The following is a 16,629-nucleotide window of genomic DNA, read 5'->3' as shown; positions in this document are numbered from 1 at the left end:
ATGTATGATGTTCTCAAGTACACAGCTGTACCAGAACCTCGTCAAACTAAATATGACTAGTTATCAAGTACACTTGTATTGCAGAACCTTCTCAAAATGAGTGTGTGAGATACGTCGGCTATCAACTATTCAAGTTCTGCTATAGTTTCTAAAAGTAATGGGCTTTTGGAATCATATTACCTCACCTTCAATGGTAAATTTGTAGCTAAAATAGACAAATGTGTCTAAGATACCCCAAAGCATTTTGCGTTTTTGTAATTTTTCCAATTTTTGCAATTTTGAAATAAAAATATACTTCTTTTTCGTTTTTTTTTATAAAACAGGTAGGAGTTGGTTTTTTTCCAGTGCTAACAAAGCACAAGTGCAGACCTTGTATCGCATATGATGCCTGCTCTAGATACTTTCAGCTGAAAACCAAACAAACAATACAAACATTGGTGAGGTAGTTTCTGTGGCTCGTCATTTGGCCTATAATATACTATGTGTGCGTTGTATTACAATATTGAACAATGTCGCTTCTTATAAACACAATGTTTTGTACAATTTGTCGCAATGAACCACATTTTGGTTACATAAACGTAAGAACAAACATGACTTTGCAACCATAATCAAGTGTTTGAAATGTAAATTTGTGATTAAAATCAGTAAATAAGCTTTGTTATGCTCAAAAACATGTTGCGGTGATTGATTAGTTTTTTGTTGGAAAATTTATATCAAATTACATTTTAAAAAAAATTCAACAGGTAGAAGTTTGGATTTTTTTTTTAATTTTGGAAAATATTAAATTAATTTCCATTTCTTTTAAAAAAATACAACATGTAGAAGTTTGATTTGTTATAACAAAAGATACATTCAACTGAAACTCCAACAAATAATAGAAACATTTGTGAGGTATAGTTTCTTTCCTCCATCACTTTATGCTGCATGTTCCTGTATTGTGCTATGTCTGCAGTTAATCACAATACTGAACGATTTTGCGTCTATAAACACAATGGCACATTGCGTTACACAATATATCGCAATGATCTACATTATATATCATTCAAATACACTTAACACAAGTCTGTGCCGTTTATTTCAGCGTTCAACCAAACCGCTCACGTTACCACCTAACACGCTGTGTGTTTATGCCTCTTCTACACACTCACACAAACACACCCTCACGCACTTTAGAAGAACGTGAAGTTTGTATAATTTGTCTAAATTCCACTTAATATATTGATTAAGACGCCGACTATACCATCTACGAAAAAATCTATTTCGACAATAGCAAACTTACCTCGAATGGACGCCACAGCAATATATTGGACTTGTGTGACTCTGGCGTTCAAACTCGCCTTCAGCCGACTTGTGTTCCGAGATGTAATCATCGATTTATGTTAAGTTATAGCTCTAGCTTGGAGCAAGGTATGCGTCACAACAAAATCAATCCATCTTGGTGAAATATGATTATTGTATGTCTCTCAAAATAGGAGTAACACGAAGGCTGTAAAGAGATCAAGTGTTTGGTGGACAAGTGGTGTACAAGTGCGTCTGGCTAAAGTTATGTCGAACTTGCTGATATGTCGAAGTAAGGGCTCGGTCTCTGTGTACCCCGCAGATAGTCATCATTAAGCGTCTTTGGCGAGTCTCATATAGTTCAAAATATTTAAGGTGAACTTTGATTTTGATTTACCTAAAATTATTGACATAAGTATAATATTCTGCTCTATGAGGTCCGCTAACGTATAATAATAATAATAATATAACAATTTATTTATATAGGCCCTGGTTTCCATCTGACTAGTAGCTCACTGGACGCTGTAAACACAATCTGATTACTATTACCCCGGTTATCCCAAGCTGCCAATGAGGCGCTAGAAGGTTAATAGTCATATGACTTATCCCATCGGGTACCCATTTCTGCCGGGTGAACAGAGGCGAGCTGAAGGGACCTCATGAAATATAATTTATCTTGAGCGCACAAGTTAGTATATTGAGCGCACAAGTTAGTATCTTGAGCGCATCTCATCGTTAGTTAGTATCTTGAGCGCACAAGTTAGTATCTTGAGCGCACAAGTTAATATCTTGAGCGCACAAGTTAGTTATCTTGAGTGCACAGGTTAATATATTGAGCGCTCAAGTTAGTATCTTGAGCACACAAGTTAGTTATCTTGAGTGCACAAGTTAGTATCTTGAGCGCACAAGTTAGTATCTTGAGCGCACACGTTAGTATGTTGAGCGCTCAACTTAGTATATATTGAGATACACTGCTTCATAAGCAGTTCATGTGGAAGCAAGGAGGAGCGGAAACGCGAACTGATTCATGCTTATTTCAGTCTTTGGGTTCCAATACAAACACATAACACATCTTCTTGTCAAAACTCAGGGTATAGTATAGTACGCCACTTGAAGCGTATTCTGAGGTGTATGTCCCTCTCTCGTACCAGATACCAGATTTGCTGATGTTACAGTGAGTGAGTGAATACGGTTTACACCGCTTTTAGCAATATTCCAGCAATATCACGGTGGGGAACACGAGAAATGGGCTGCACACATTGTACCCAGCTTGGGGAATCAAACCCAGGCGTGACGAGCGGACGCTTTAACCACGAGGCTACCCAACCGCCGCGCTGATGTTACATACTTTATTGCGGACGACTTCGACGATCTGAACAAAGACATGGTTATCGTTGATGCATCAAAAATGTATTCAATGCGGTTTAATCGTGAAACAGGATACTGTACGGTCGTTGTTGGACCCGAATGGTGTTGAATTTCGCTCAGGACACTGTCTTCATCGACGTCTTTATTCTTCAACTTCCTGTGTTGTTAAAACATGTTAAATAAACTACAACACACATACGTATACATAAGGGATTGATACGGAAGAAGTGAAACGGGGAACACGGTATTTTAGTAAGAAATAAAGTCGGTATATATGCTATACGTGCACATACTAATGGATCAAATAAATCAGGCGGGTTTTAAATGATATTGTACAGAGTTAAACTGCCATTGTACCCACGTTAGGAAACATTACTGATACATGCAAACCAAGACTACAGACTATAGTTCCCTGAAAGTGGTCGACTTTACTTCCAATACATCCGACATTAGTTTTATAATTAAGATAATTAAGTATAACACTCAATGTTTACATTTTTTCATGGTCATGTAATACTATATATACATAATAAAGCCGTAGCAAAAAAACAAGTTATCCAAGTGTTCATAATTCTATGTACCAATATAAGAAGCAAGTAAAACCACTATTCATCCCTGCAATAAACTCCTACTCATGTTTATGTTTTAATTCTTATTATGACATTACACATACCTAGGCCTGCTTTATGTAATAAAGCAAAAAGTGGTAAAATCAGATACAAAGAATAGTATTGACAAGCATAAAGACGATGAACGTTTACATGATAAACATTATCAATGTTCATGATACATTTACATACTTTTACATAGTCTCATCATAAACACCTATTGTTAACTCCGACTTTGCATCGTTTGAAATCTTCCAAAAAGGATATAAGTTTGTACATTTTAGCCAGCAGTCAAGCAAATGTGCGTTCCATTAATGCCATTAGATGCTAAACACGGAGTTGAGCGCTCAAGATATTAACTTGTGCGCACAAGATACTAACTAACTTGTGCGCTCAAGATATTAACTTGTGCGCTCAAGATATTAACTTGTGCGCTCAAGATACTAACTTGTGCGCTCAAGATAACTAACTTGTGCGCTCAAGATATTAACTTGAGCGCTCAAGATATCAAGATAACTTGTGCGCTCAAGATATTAACTTGTGCGCTCAAGATACTAAACTTGTGCGCTCAAGATATTAACTTGTGCGCTCAAGATATTAACTTCTGCGCTCATATTAACTTGTATTAACGCTCAAGATATTAACTTGTGCGCTCAAGATATTAACTTGTGCGCTCAAGATATTAACTTGTGCGCTCAAGATAAGTAACTTGTGCGCTCAAGATAAGTAACTTGTGCGCTCAAGATACTAACTTGTGCGCTCAAGATAACTTGTGCGCTCAAGATAACTTGTGCGCTCAAGATATTAACTTGAGCGCTCAAGATATTAACTTGTGCGCTCAAGATACTAACTTGTGCGCTCAAGATAACTAACTTGAGCGCTCAAGATATTAACTTGTGCGCTCAAGATAATTTTTATTTTATGAGGTCCCTTCAGCGCTTCACAGTACACAACCCCTAGTGTACAGTACACAGCCCCTAGTGTACAGTACACAACTCCTAGTGTACAGTACACAACCCCTCGTGTCCAGTACACAATCCCTAGTGTACAGCACACAACCCACAGTGTACAGTACACAACCCCTAGTGTACAATACACAACCCCTAGTGTACAGTACACAACCCACGGTGTACAGTACACAACTCCTAGTGTAAAGTAAATAGTCGCTAGTGTACAGTACACAACCCCTAGTGTACAGTACAGAAACAATAGCGTACAGGACACAACCCCTAGCGTACAGAACACATCCAATATCGTACAGTACACAACCCCTGGCGTACAGTACACAGCCCCTAGTGTACAGTACACAGCCCCTAGTGTACAGTACAAACTCCCTTGCGTACAGTACACAACCCCTAGTGTACAGTACACAAACGCTAGTTTACAGTACACAACCCACGGTATACAATACACAACTCCTAGTGTACAGTACACAGTCGCTAGTGTACAATACACAACCCACGGTGTACAGTACACAACCCCTAGAGTACAGTACACATCCCCTAGTGTACAGTACACAACTTCTAGTGTACAGTACACCCCCCTAGCGTGCAGTACACAACCCCTAGTGTACAGTACACAGCCCCTAGTGTACAGTACACAATCCACGGTGTACACTACACAGCCGCTAGTGTACAGTACACAACCCACGGTGTACAGTACAGAGCACCTAGTGTACATTGCACAACCACAAGCGTACAGTACACAACACCTAGCGTACAGTACACAACACCTAGCGCACAGTACACAGCCCCTAGTGTACAGTACACAGTCCCTAGTGTACAGAACACATCCCACGGTATACAGTACACAACCCCTAGTGTACAGTACACAGTCGCTAGTGTACAATACACAACCCCTAGCGTACAGTACACAACCCCTAGCGTACCGTACACTACCCAATGCGTACAGTACACAACCCCTAGCGTACAGTACACAACACCTAGCGCACAGTACACAGCCCATAGTGTACAGTACACAACCCACGGTATACAGTACACAACCTCTAGTGTACAGTACACAATCGCTAGCGTACAATACAGAAACCCTAGTGTACAGTACACAACCCACGGTGTACAGTACACAACCCCTAATGTACAGTACACAATCCATAGTGTACAGTACACAACCCCTAGTGTACAGTACATAACCCCTAGTTTACAGTACACAACCCACGGTATACAGTACACAACCCCTATTGTACAGTACACAACCCCAAGCGTACAGTACACAACCCCTAGCGTACAGTACATAACACCTAGCGCACAGTACACAGCCCCTAGTATACAGTACACAACCCCTAGCGTACAGTACAGAAACCCTAGCGTATAGTTCACAATCCCTAGTGTACAGTAAACATCCCCTAGCGTACAGTACATAACCCCTAGTGTACAGTACACAACCGACGGTGTACAGTACACAACCCCTAGAGTATAGTACACAACCCCTAGTGTACAGTACACACACCCTAGCGTGCAGTACTCAGACCCTACAGTACAGTACACAACCCACGGTGTACAGTACACAACCCACGGTATACAGTACACAACCCACGGTGTACAGTATACAACCCCAAGTGTACAATACACAACCCCTAGTGTACAGTACACAACTCCTAGCGTACAGTACACAACCCCTAGTGTACAGTACACAACTCCTAGTGTACCGTGCACAACCCCTAGTGTACAGTACACATCCCCTCGAGTACTGTACACAACCCCTAGCGTACAATACACAACCCCTAGCTTACAGTACACAACCCCTAGCGTACAATACACAACCCCTAGCTTAGAGTACACAACCCCTAGCGTACAGTACACAACCCCTAGCGTACAGTACACAACCCCTAGCGCACAGTACACAGCCAATAGTGTACAGTACACAACCCACGGTATACCGTACACAACCCCTAGTGTACAGTACACAATCTCTAGTGTACAGTACACAACCCACAGTGTACAGTACACATCCCCTAGCGTACAGTACACAGTCGCTAGTGTACAATACACAACCCCTAGCGTACAGTACAGAAACAATAGCGTACAGTACACAACCCCTAGTGTACAGTACACATCCCCTATCGTACAGTACACAACCCCTACCGTACAGTACACAACCCCTAGCGTACAGTACACAGCCCCTAGTGTACAGTACACAGCCCCTAGTGTACAGTACACAGCCCCCACGGTATACAGTTCCTAGTGTACAGTACACAACCCACGGTATACAGTACACAACCCGCGGTGTACAGTACACAACCCCTAGTGTACAGAATACATTCCCTATCGTACAGTACACAACACCTAGTGTACAGTACACAACCCCTAGTGTACAGTACATAGCCCCTAGTGTACAGTACACAACCCCTAGTGTACAGTACACAACCCCTAGTATACAGTACACAATCCCAAGTGTACAGTACATAACCCCTAGCGTACAGTACACAACCCCTAGCGTACAGTACACAACCCTAGCGTACAGTACACAACCACTAGTGTACAGTACAGCCAAACCGTAGCGTACAGTACACAACCCCTGGTGTACAGTACACTCCCTACCGTACAGTACACAACCCCTAGTGTACAGTACACATCCCCTAGTGTACGGTACACAGTCCCTAGTGTACAGTACACAACCCACGGTATACAGTACACAACCCCTAGCGTACAGTACACATCCCCTAGTGTACAGTACACAACCCCTAGTGTACAGTACACACCCCCTAGTGTACAGTGCACAACCCCAAGCGTACAGTACACAACCCCTAGCGTACAAAACACAGCCCCTAGTGTACGGTACACAGTCCCTAGTGTACAGTACACAACCCACGGTATACACTACACAACCCACGGTATACAGTACACAACCCCTAGCGTACAGTACACAGTCGCTAGTGTACAATACACAACCCCTAGCGTACAGTACAGAAATCCTAGCGTATAATACATAACCCCTAGTGTACAGTACACATCCCCTAGCGTACAGTACACAACCCCTAGCGTACAGTACACAACACCTAGCGCACAGTACACAGCCCCTAGTGTACCCTAGTGTACAGTACACACAATCCCTAGTGTACAGTACACAACCCCTAGTGTACAGTACACAACCCCTAGTGTACAGTACACACACCCTAGTGTACAGTACACAACACCTAGCGCACAGTACACAGCCACTTGTGTACAGTACAAAGTCCCTAGTGTACAGTACACAACCCACGGTATACAGTACACAACCCCTAGTGTACAGTACACAGTCGCTAGTGTACAATACACAACCCCTAGCGTACAGTACAGAAACCCTAGCGTATAGTACACAACCCCTAGTGTACAGTAAACATCCCCTAGCGTACAGTACACAACCCCTAGTGTACAGTACACAACCCACGGTGTACAGTACACAACCCCTAGAGTATAGTACACAAGCCCTAGTGTACAGTACACACACCCTAGCGTGCATTACTCAGCCCCTAGTGTACAGTACACAACCCACGGTGTACAGTACACAACCCCAAGTGTACAATACACAACCCCTAGTGTACAGTACACAACCCACGGTGTACAGTACGCAACCCACGGTGTACAGTACACAACTCCTAGTGTACCGTGCACAACCCCTAGTGTACAGTACACATCCCCTAGAGTACTGTACACAACCCCAAGCGAACAGTACACAACCCCAAGCGTACAGTACAGAACCCCAAGCGTACAGTACAGAACCCCAAGCGTACAGTACACAACCCCTAGTGTACAGTACACAACCCTGTGCACTTAAAAGAACCCACGAACCCGTTGGTATATGACTATATGGTGGCCACATGAATACGTGCAAACACCTAGTTGCGGGTACAGCAACGTGCAGTTAACTTGGACAAAGTGCTGTGACTATGTGTCCCAGTCCACCCAGCTGTGAATGGATACCTTGTTAGGATGAGAAAGCCGCAATAACTCGGTGTGCCTAGTGGCAGCAAGAGTTGTATACTCCCCAGGGAGATTGAGATTGATAATACGATGTGCCGTTGATTGACATCCAATGATGGAGGGGAAAACAAAACGCCTTTGAGCAGCTGAGGTGGACACTGGTGCTGTACAAATATTAGTATAATAATATAATAATACAGTGTTGTGATTATGATTATCATGATGGTAATTATACCAAGCCACCTGACACATCTACCAGTAATCGACTTGTCAGTGTTTACATTCACAACATCCGTATGTCCAACGTTGATCGACCACATCCTCCATTTGTTTGCAGTGGCTATAATACTGTGTTATATGGGCAGCAGTGTTCAGCTAAAATCTGGTTTCACTAAAAAATATTCTATCAGCGTGTTTGCTTATTATTCGATCTGTTTTACAGTCGTTAGATCCAGTATTGCGAACCATTCGTTTGTAGACAATACAGTTGAATAATTGTAACCACCTTTATATTTTTATTCAAACGATGTTGATGTTGTGATTCACCAGTGTAATGAAAGGACAATTGACAGGGAGTCTTCTGCTCTACGCCATGCATCTCCCAAACAGTTGTAATACAAGGCGTTCATCTGACGCCATGCAACTAGGAAAGGACTTCAGTATTTTATTTTTGCTTTTGCAGGTATAATATAAGTTGTATGCTTCTCTCGAGGGTAATACGGTCTGATGTACGCCTCTTTGTAGCAGTGTCAGCCGAGCCGGTAGGCGATCGCTACCGACTATATGACATACAAACAAAATGGTGTCTGCCTCTCGACTGGATTTTTTAAATCAGTGAAATATATTCTAACAAGCTTAAAACTGCTATAAAAATGGTCAATTATATTTTAGTTGAGTGTGCAAACGACTCAATGTCTAAAATAATTTAAATAAGGCAGTGGAAGTCGGTAAAATAAACCTGTACATAGTAAACTCAAAAACAACTAATCGAACGGTTTTCGGACTCCGGGCACTGCATGCGTCATATTATGATATCATACGATTGTTAGCGATACAACTTGTCGGCGGAGAGTTTGGCGGTTACCGTGGCAGCGGGTAATATATTTTTCCAGTTGTAACCAACCTGGGAGGGGTAATACGGAAACTTGTTAAAGCGTCATTGATCATTGAAATTAAAGTATTTTACATGAAGGTAAGATCATTGCTCTGATGCCATTCGACAATGAATGAACTTCAATATTTATTTTATTTTTGTTTCTTGAGGTGTCATATTCTGTGTTGCATAATGAAAATAAGTATTTTGAAGTCAATTCGTATCGATAATTCATCTACTATTCATAGACTGTTTATTGAGTCATTACACTACAGGATATATTGTAGTTAGCATTAGTGGCATAGCTCAGCGCAGTGAGCAGGTCCCACGACCTTCTAAGACAAACAGGAGACTGAAGACACATAGCGGAAGTGGCCAACTTGTTTGGGGTTAAAGGAAACATTAACCGGATGTTGCTTGGTTACCTCCCTTGAACACAAGCTAAGGTGTTGCTTCATTTCGGTCACGGTGACACCATGTAGGACCCGGGTCCTAAACACCAGAGATATTTCACTTTATCCATTTTCTGATTGTCTTCCAATTTGTCTGTGGTATTTTGGGTGATATCCTCTGCCTCCCATCTCAAATAGTTCATTGGCGTAACTGGTTGGCTGCCTCTTTTAGCAAATCAGGGCATTTCCAAGCAGGCCCTCAAATATGCCAATGAAACAAAGATAAGGGGACATAACGTGAAAATAACAAACCTTTAGACTTAATTTCGTGCCTTTCGGTTTAGGAAACACATGCCGAGCTACACAAGCATTAAAGAATTACAGTATTGGAATGACAAGGTTCATTTTCAAATCGAACATTGTTACCGTAGAAAATGTGCTAAGGACCTTCGGCCGATAACTTCTATAGTGGTTGCCATATAGAATGATTTACTAACTTAATTGACGACCTATTCATTATGTAAGGCTGTAAGGAAGATGTTCCATGTATACATCCATCCAAACACCCATCCACCCATAATAATAATAATAATAATAATAATAATAATAATAACAATAAGTCATCTACTATAGCGCACAGAATCCAAACACCAGGTGATTGTTGGCGGTGCTTACTCAGAATCTGATTATCATCACCCCGGATAACCCAAGCTGCCTGTTAGGCGCTAGAAGGTTATAGTCACATGACTTTATCCAACCGGGTACCCATTTTCTGCTGGGTGAACAGAGACAATTTTGAACAAACTCACTTGCCTAAGGTAAGACCACATGCATCACATGTGCTTCGTTGTGGGGCAGGACTGAAGTCCTAGACACGGTCTGGAGAGCTCGACGTTGCTTGACTTCAACTGATTCGTGACCCATCCATCCATACACACCATCCATACACACCTACAAACCTGGGATACGATGCTACGCATCGACCAGCTCGGCGTGTCCGACCACATTTCCGACAGGCATGAGTTGCCCAAGTAAAGGGAGGAATCTGATTGGTCAAGAGAAAAGGACATACAGGGGACACAACTCCTAATAGCCATTGGCGGATCGTGCTACAAACTTCGAGCCTACATTGCCAGGGGTGGGAACTGGACATTTATCGTGAGTTAACTCCCTTGCCCAAGACGTAAGTGTGCGAGGGAACCCTCATTTTCAGAAGAAGCAACCATTAGGAGCGCTTGAGTTAGGAGTGCGTGAGTTTAGTTTTACGCCGCTTTAAGCAATATTCCAGCAACATCACGGCGGTCTTGAGATAGGATGGAAGTAGAAAAAAACAGTCGAAGTGGAGAGAGGCTGATACGATGTTGTCAAACGGGCAATGGAATAAATGTTGTTGTTTTGTTGTTGTTGTTTTTAGACATTAATGCTTTTACCAGACTGTCTAATAAGATTATTAATAGCTTGTATCTCACTGATACTCGGCAATGTTGAAACCTATGTAATATGCACTGGTATATTAATAACTGCATGGATCCGACTGTCTAATATGAATTAGAATACATAAGCCAAAGGACCTTCGACTGATCAACGTCACCATGCACTTCCTTCCTCCCAACACCACTGCTCATATTCAACCAATGGACGCTGGTATCATCCGGAACTTTAAAGCCCTTTACAAGAAGTCGCTAGTGAAACACTACATCACATGTGCTAAGAATGGCCAACCCCAGACGCTAACACTAAGGTTAGCAATCCGGTTTGTCAAGTCTACCTGGGATGAAGTGAGTGCGAAGTGCTTCAAACACGTCGACATAATTCCCACGACAGCTGAGATTGAGGACGAAAGCGATGATGACATCACCCTTGCTGAGCTGCGAAATTTAATGCAAGAAGTGATGGGGACGAGGTCCCAACTGCTGAGCAGTACGTGAACGAAGACACTATCGTAGACACCGACCACCAGCTGAGTAGTACGTGAACGAAGACACTATCGTAGACACCGGCCAACAGCTGAGCAGTACGTGAACGAAGACCCTATCGTAGACACCGGCCAACAGCTGAGCAGTACCTGAACGAAGACACTATCGTAGACACCGGCCACGAGCTGAGCAGTACGTGAACGAAGACACTATCGTAGACACCGGCCACGAGCTGAGCAGTACGTGAACGAAGACACTATCGTAGACACCGGCCAACCGCTGAGCAGTACTTGAACGAAGACGCTATCGTAGACACCGGCCAACAGACTACAACCACCAACAGACGACGAGGACCAACCAGCAGTTGTCCCGCCAACAGTATCAGAAGCTCTAAAAAACGCCAACAGGTTGTTACAATTCTACGAATGTAATGGCGAAGAAACATCTGTGAATCCCGTGATGGACTTGGTTAAAAAACTGGATGAAATCAAACCGACGAAACAAACATCAATGACAGATTTGTTAAAGTAATAAGTGTGCTTCATGGGAAATGTCAAGATACTGAGTGAAGTGAAGTAAGATGTAATGTGGGTCAATGTGGTGAAAGAATGTTTATTGGTATCATATACATTTACGATCACTTATGTATATGTTATGACTAATTGTTTTTGCTTATTTTGACTATTGATTTATTGATATATATATATATATACATGTACATGAATACATTTTCAATATACATCGGCAATACGTTTTGCTTGTTTGGAGTGTAACCAAAATGTCCTGATAAACGGGATTCGACTGTAAATGTTGCTTGTCAAACGAGAAGATACTGGTGTATATCCAGTGTTTAAAACTCCCAAAATTCCAAGCCAGAGGGCCGGACTGGTGACTTTAGAAAATTACCAGTCCGGATACAAACTTGCCTGTCCGGTTTTCAACAATGAAACAAAATCGGGTTTCTGAATACTTTACTGTTTGTAGGCATCGCAATGAACAACATAGCACTAACAGGCAATGCCTTTGGGTAAACTGAAAGTACATGTGGTTATTGTAAAATGAACTGTCCAATCGTAAATAGTTTAACATAATTATCATAATACCTTACACCTTACCTCAGACTGACGACAAGAGATATGGCAGTAGAATATATGCGCGCAATAATTTCATATTTGGTGTGAGCAACGGGAAAACGCTTTGGTTTTTCTTTTTGGTGAATTTGTGGTTTGGTGATATGTGTATGCTTAAACGTAAATACAAACTACACAAGGATCCAGACCCATTACTGGCCGTAAAAGGCCACCCAATTCGGCCACGTGTTTACCGTTGGTTGCGTCCCTGGTGGGCAGATATGGCGTCTGGTAGTTGAGGTTATCGGAGCTGGCAATTATCCAACACAGTTTGCCATGATGGGTGGTAGAATAGGCCATGGCTTGTGCATGGAATGTTTACAAATATTGTGATTTTGAAAAGAAACACTTCTGGTTTGTTCAAAATGTTAATAATATTTCTGTCAAAATGTGAATTGGCTTACAGCCCCATGAATCAGACGTGAAGAGCAACCTCCTCGTGGTGAGAGCTGGGTAGCCCTTATTAAACTCCCAGTCGCTCAGTCACACATGAGACCATCCATCCATAAGGCACAAAGCATAAAAACATCATTATTCCATTTTCAAACCATTGTTTAAAATAAAGACATGGACATTGTTTCATAATTCTGTAATGCTTGTAAAACATTTTATGTCTTTCTCAGTTGTAATATTGTTAACTATAGTTACACCGTGTCCTTGGAACAATAAACAAAAGCATTAAGTGTAATCTATAAGACAAATCGAATTGTTGGAAAATTAACAGTTGTAAGTGTGATATCTTTGAAATGTATCACTCTATGTAAATCCTCCGGACTTTAACGTCTCCTGTCACTGTGACCGCGTTCACTGGTTTCGGCTCGGGGATCTTCAGAGTGAACACCAAATTATTATCAACAGACACCTGAAATAAGTATTTCAATCAATTTTCTTTGGCAAAAAGTAAGGCTGACATATTTTAAACTGACATATGGACTCATTCATGACTGTAGAACCATGTATCACTTTGTTTTAACTGTCTGCACCCAAACCCCTTAATCTGCATGAGCATATGCCAAAACAGAAAGAAACGCATTAGGTGAATACATGTATTTCAATCTGCCAACTTTGAAGTGAAATAACACATTTAATGTTTGATTAGTTGCATCCAAACATCACAGTATAAAAGCTCAAATATATGCCTGTTAACATATATAGCTTGTAAACAGTTCAACAGGAACCACATTTTTCTGCATGACATTTTCATGCAAGTTGACTATTTTGAAAGTAGACTTTCATTAAAGTTTCCGAAGATGCGTTTCTTGCACTGTGCATTCGTTCCGTGTACACAAGACAGCGTTTTAATGACGAAGACATAACAATCAAACAATAATTTAGAAAATTATTTGAAATTACATATATCAATATCACCTATGCGTCTCTTGTTTTTGAGAGTATATGTTCACTTTCAAAGATTAGAAATAACTTACAATAGTCACTACATTTAGCATTTATTGTATTTTTCCATGCATTTGTTGTATGAAGAAGAATAGAAATGATGGACTATGTCCATGCTCTTTCCTGACAAAGCATCCCATAACTTTCAGAATCATTGCTCAAACACTTGATATTGTATTTCATACTGGTCTAAAAGCTGAAATAAATGTGTTCATAACATTAGTAGATATTACTGATTTGGTCGTATTGAATACGTCATCACATTGGCTCTTGGTTTGGTGAAAGTTAAGTCACATATTAGGTTGAGTGAGTGAGGTTTTACGCTGCTATTAGCAATATTCCAGCAATATCACGGTTGGGACACCAGAAATGGGCTTCACACATTGTACCCATGTGTGGAACCCGTGTGTATGGTGTGACGAGCAAACGCTTTAGCCACAATACGAACCCACCGCTCCCCAGTCGTATGGAGGCGGTCTGTAAATTATCAAGTCTGGACCAGATAATCCTGTAAAATCAACAGCATGAGCATCGGCCAACGCAACTTGGATACATGTCAACCAAGTCAGCGAGCCTGACCACCCGATCCCGTTAGTCGTCTCTTACGACAAGCATGGATTACTGAAGACCAATTCTGACGGGTCCTGGTGATAGTGTACCTGAAAGTCATTCCACTGTAACACTACTGCCAGCACAAATGTCGTCCATGCTAGGTCAGGACATCCTTCTGCTGTTTCTCATGTTGATGAAGCTGGTGGCCTGTGACAGGCAAAAGTCATGAAGTTGAGGCTTTTGCCGTCCTCAGATTCTACATAGATGTCTAAAGGGGTCATTTCGTCGTTTTCCAGAGTGATGCCAAACCTAAGAAATTCGAAGACTTATAAATCAATTTAGATTCAGAATGGAAGTTTTTGCTAAGATAATATATTTCAATGAAATGTCAGACACAAAATGGAAAAGGAATTACTCAATCTTGAATGATGTGTTTACTTTGTTTTTGTTGATGGCCACACAAGGCAAATTCAGCCATGTAGCGGTGGTCTGTAAATAATCGGACCTGGACCAGACGATCCAGTGATCAACATCATGAGCATCAATCTACGATACTGAGATACGATGACATGTGTCAACCACATCAGCGAGCCTAACCACCTGATCCTGTTAGTCGCCTCTCGACAAGAATGGGTTGTCGAAGACCAATTTGAACCCGGATCTTCAGAGGTATATACGTTTTTAAGGGTCAACCCAGTGATTGATATCGGGATATGTTGATGTGTTACTGACAAACAAAGGATCAATATCACGCTAAAAGCGGGATTCGAACCGACCGAAATCGGATTATACCGCCAGTTATCACCACCAGTTCTACACTGCAGAATATTTGACGTTGAACCCGGCGAATGTATTTAATGCATTATTTGATATTAAAATGATTTTTGTAACAAATTAGCTCAGGGCTGTCTGGTATTACTAGTAAACACACTCTCTCTAATGGACAAGCTTTTTTCATTCGTTGTGAGAAAATGTATGTCTCAAAATTAATAAACCTACATGCAACATTAGCGACCACTGTAAGAGGGATTGGCAGATGTACAAACCATTTCGAATATCGGAATGTTGACAACAGGAATGTCATTTTGTCCCGGAGTTTCAGACTTCTTCTCAGAGGAACCTTTCACTGGAGACAGAAAATGAATATTGCCAAGGGACTGGTTTGGTTTACGTGTGTTAGGGCGATGGACTACTCACTCACTCAAGATACCGGCACTCACTCACTCACTCACTCATATTGCAGATACGGCACTCACTCATTCACTCATTCACTCACTCACTCACTCACATTCCAGATACCGACACTCACTCACTCACTTAATCATATTCCAGATACCGACACTCACTCACTCACTCAGTAATATTTCAGCTACCAGCTTTGTGGCAGGGGTATGCAAATAATCGAGTTAGGACCAGACAATCCAGTGATCACTATGAGCATCTATCTACGCAACTGACATACGATGACATGTGTCTCGTTAGTCGGTTTTTTACGACAAGCATGGGTTGCTGAAGGCCAGTTCTATCCCGAATCTTCACGGATTGCTAAGTCATATATTGACTTACGTGTCATGATGAATGGTACATACTGATCAAAGCAAACCGTCTTCTTCTAGTATGAACTAGAGAGCAGATAGAACTTCAAAAGCATTGCATGATGAATAACACCTGCAAACCTCCAAATATGTTATGCTCGGCAAGTTATAAAATATCAGAATATATCGAACATTTCTGTTATCATTTAAACATGGGGGTGGGGTGGGGGGGGGGGGGGTAAGGCTCACTGACATGGTTGACACATGTCATCGTATCCCAGTTGCATAGATCGATGCTCAACTGTTCATCACTGGATTGTCTAGCCCAGAAGCTACTGCCGCCATGTGGTGGGAATATTGCTAAATGCGGCGTTAAATGACAAAATTAAAAATATATGACCAATTAACAGATATATTTTGCTTAGAATACATGAAAGGAAACA

The 16,629-nt window shown here is 41.5% G+C and overlaps 1 protein-coding gene across 1 annotated transcript; it reads left to right on the top strand.

Annotated features, from left to right (window-relative positions):
• The first annotated feature begins 11,250 nt into the window (after positions 1-11,250).
• On the top strand, positions 11,251-11,586 carry LOC124264826. Its single transcript, XM_046699610.1, has one exon. It carries the CDS (start codon positions 11,251-11,253, stop codon positions 11,584-11,586), a length of 336 nt encoding a protein of 111 aa, XP_046555566.1.
• Positions 11,587-16,629: the final 5,043 nt, after the last annotated feature.

This window comes from Haliotis rubra, unplaced genomic scaffold (genome assembly GCF_003918875.1).
Source record: "Haliotis rubra isolate DU_JTF1 unplaced genomic scaffold, ASM391887v1 Scf946, whole genome shotgun sequence".
Lineage (NCBI taxonomy): Eukaryota > Metazoa > Mollusca > Gastropoda > Lepetellida > Haliotidae > Haliotis > Haliotis rubra.
This window is presented reverse-complemented; position numbering and strand designations above follow the sequence as displayed.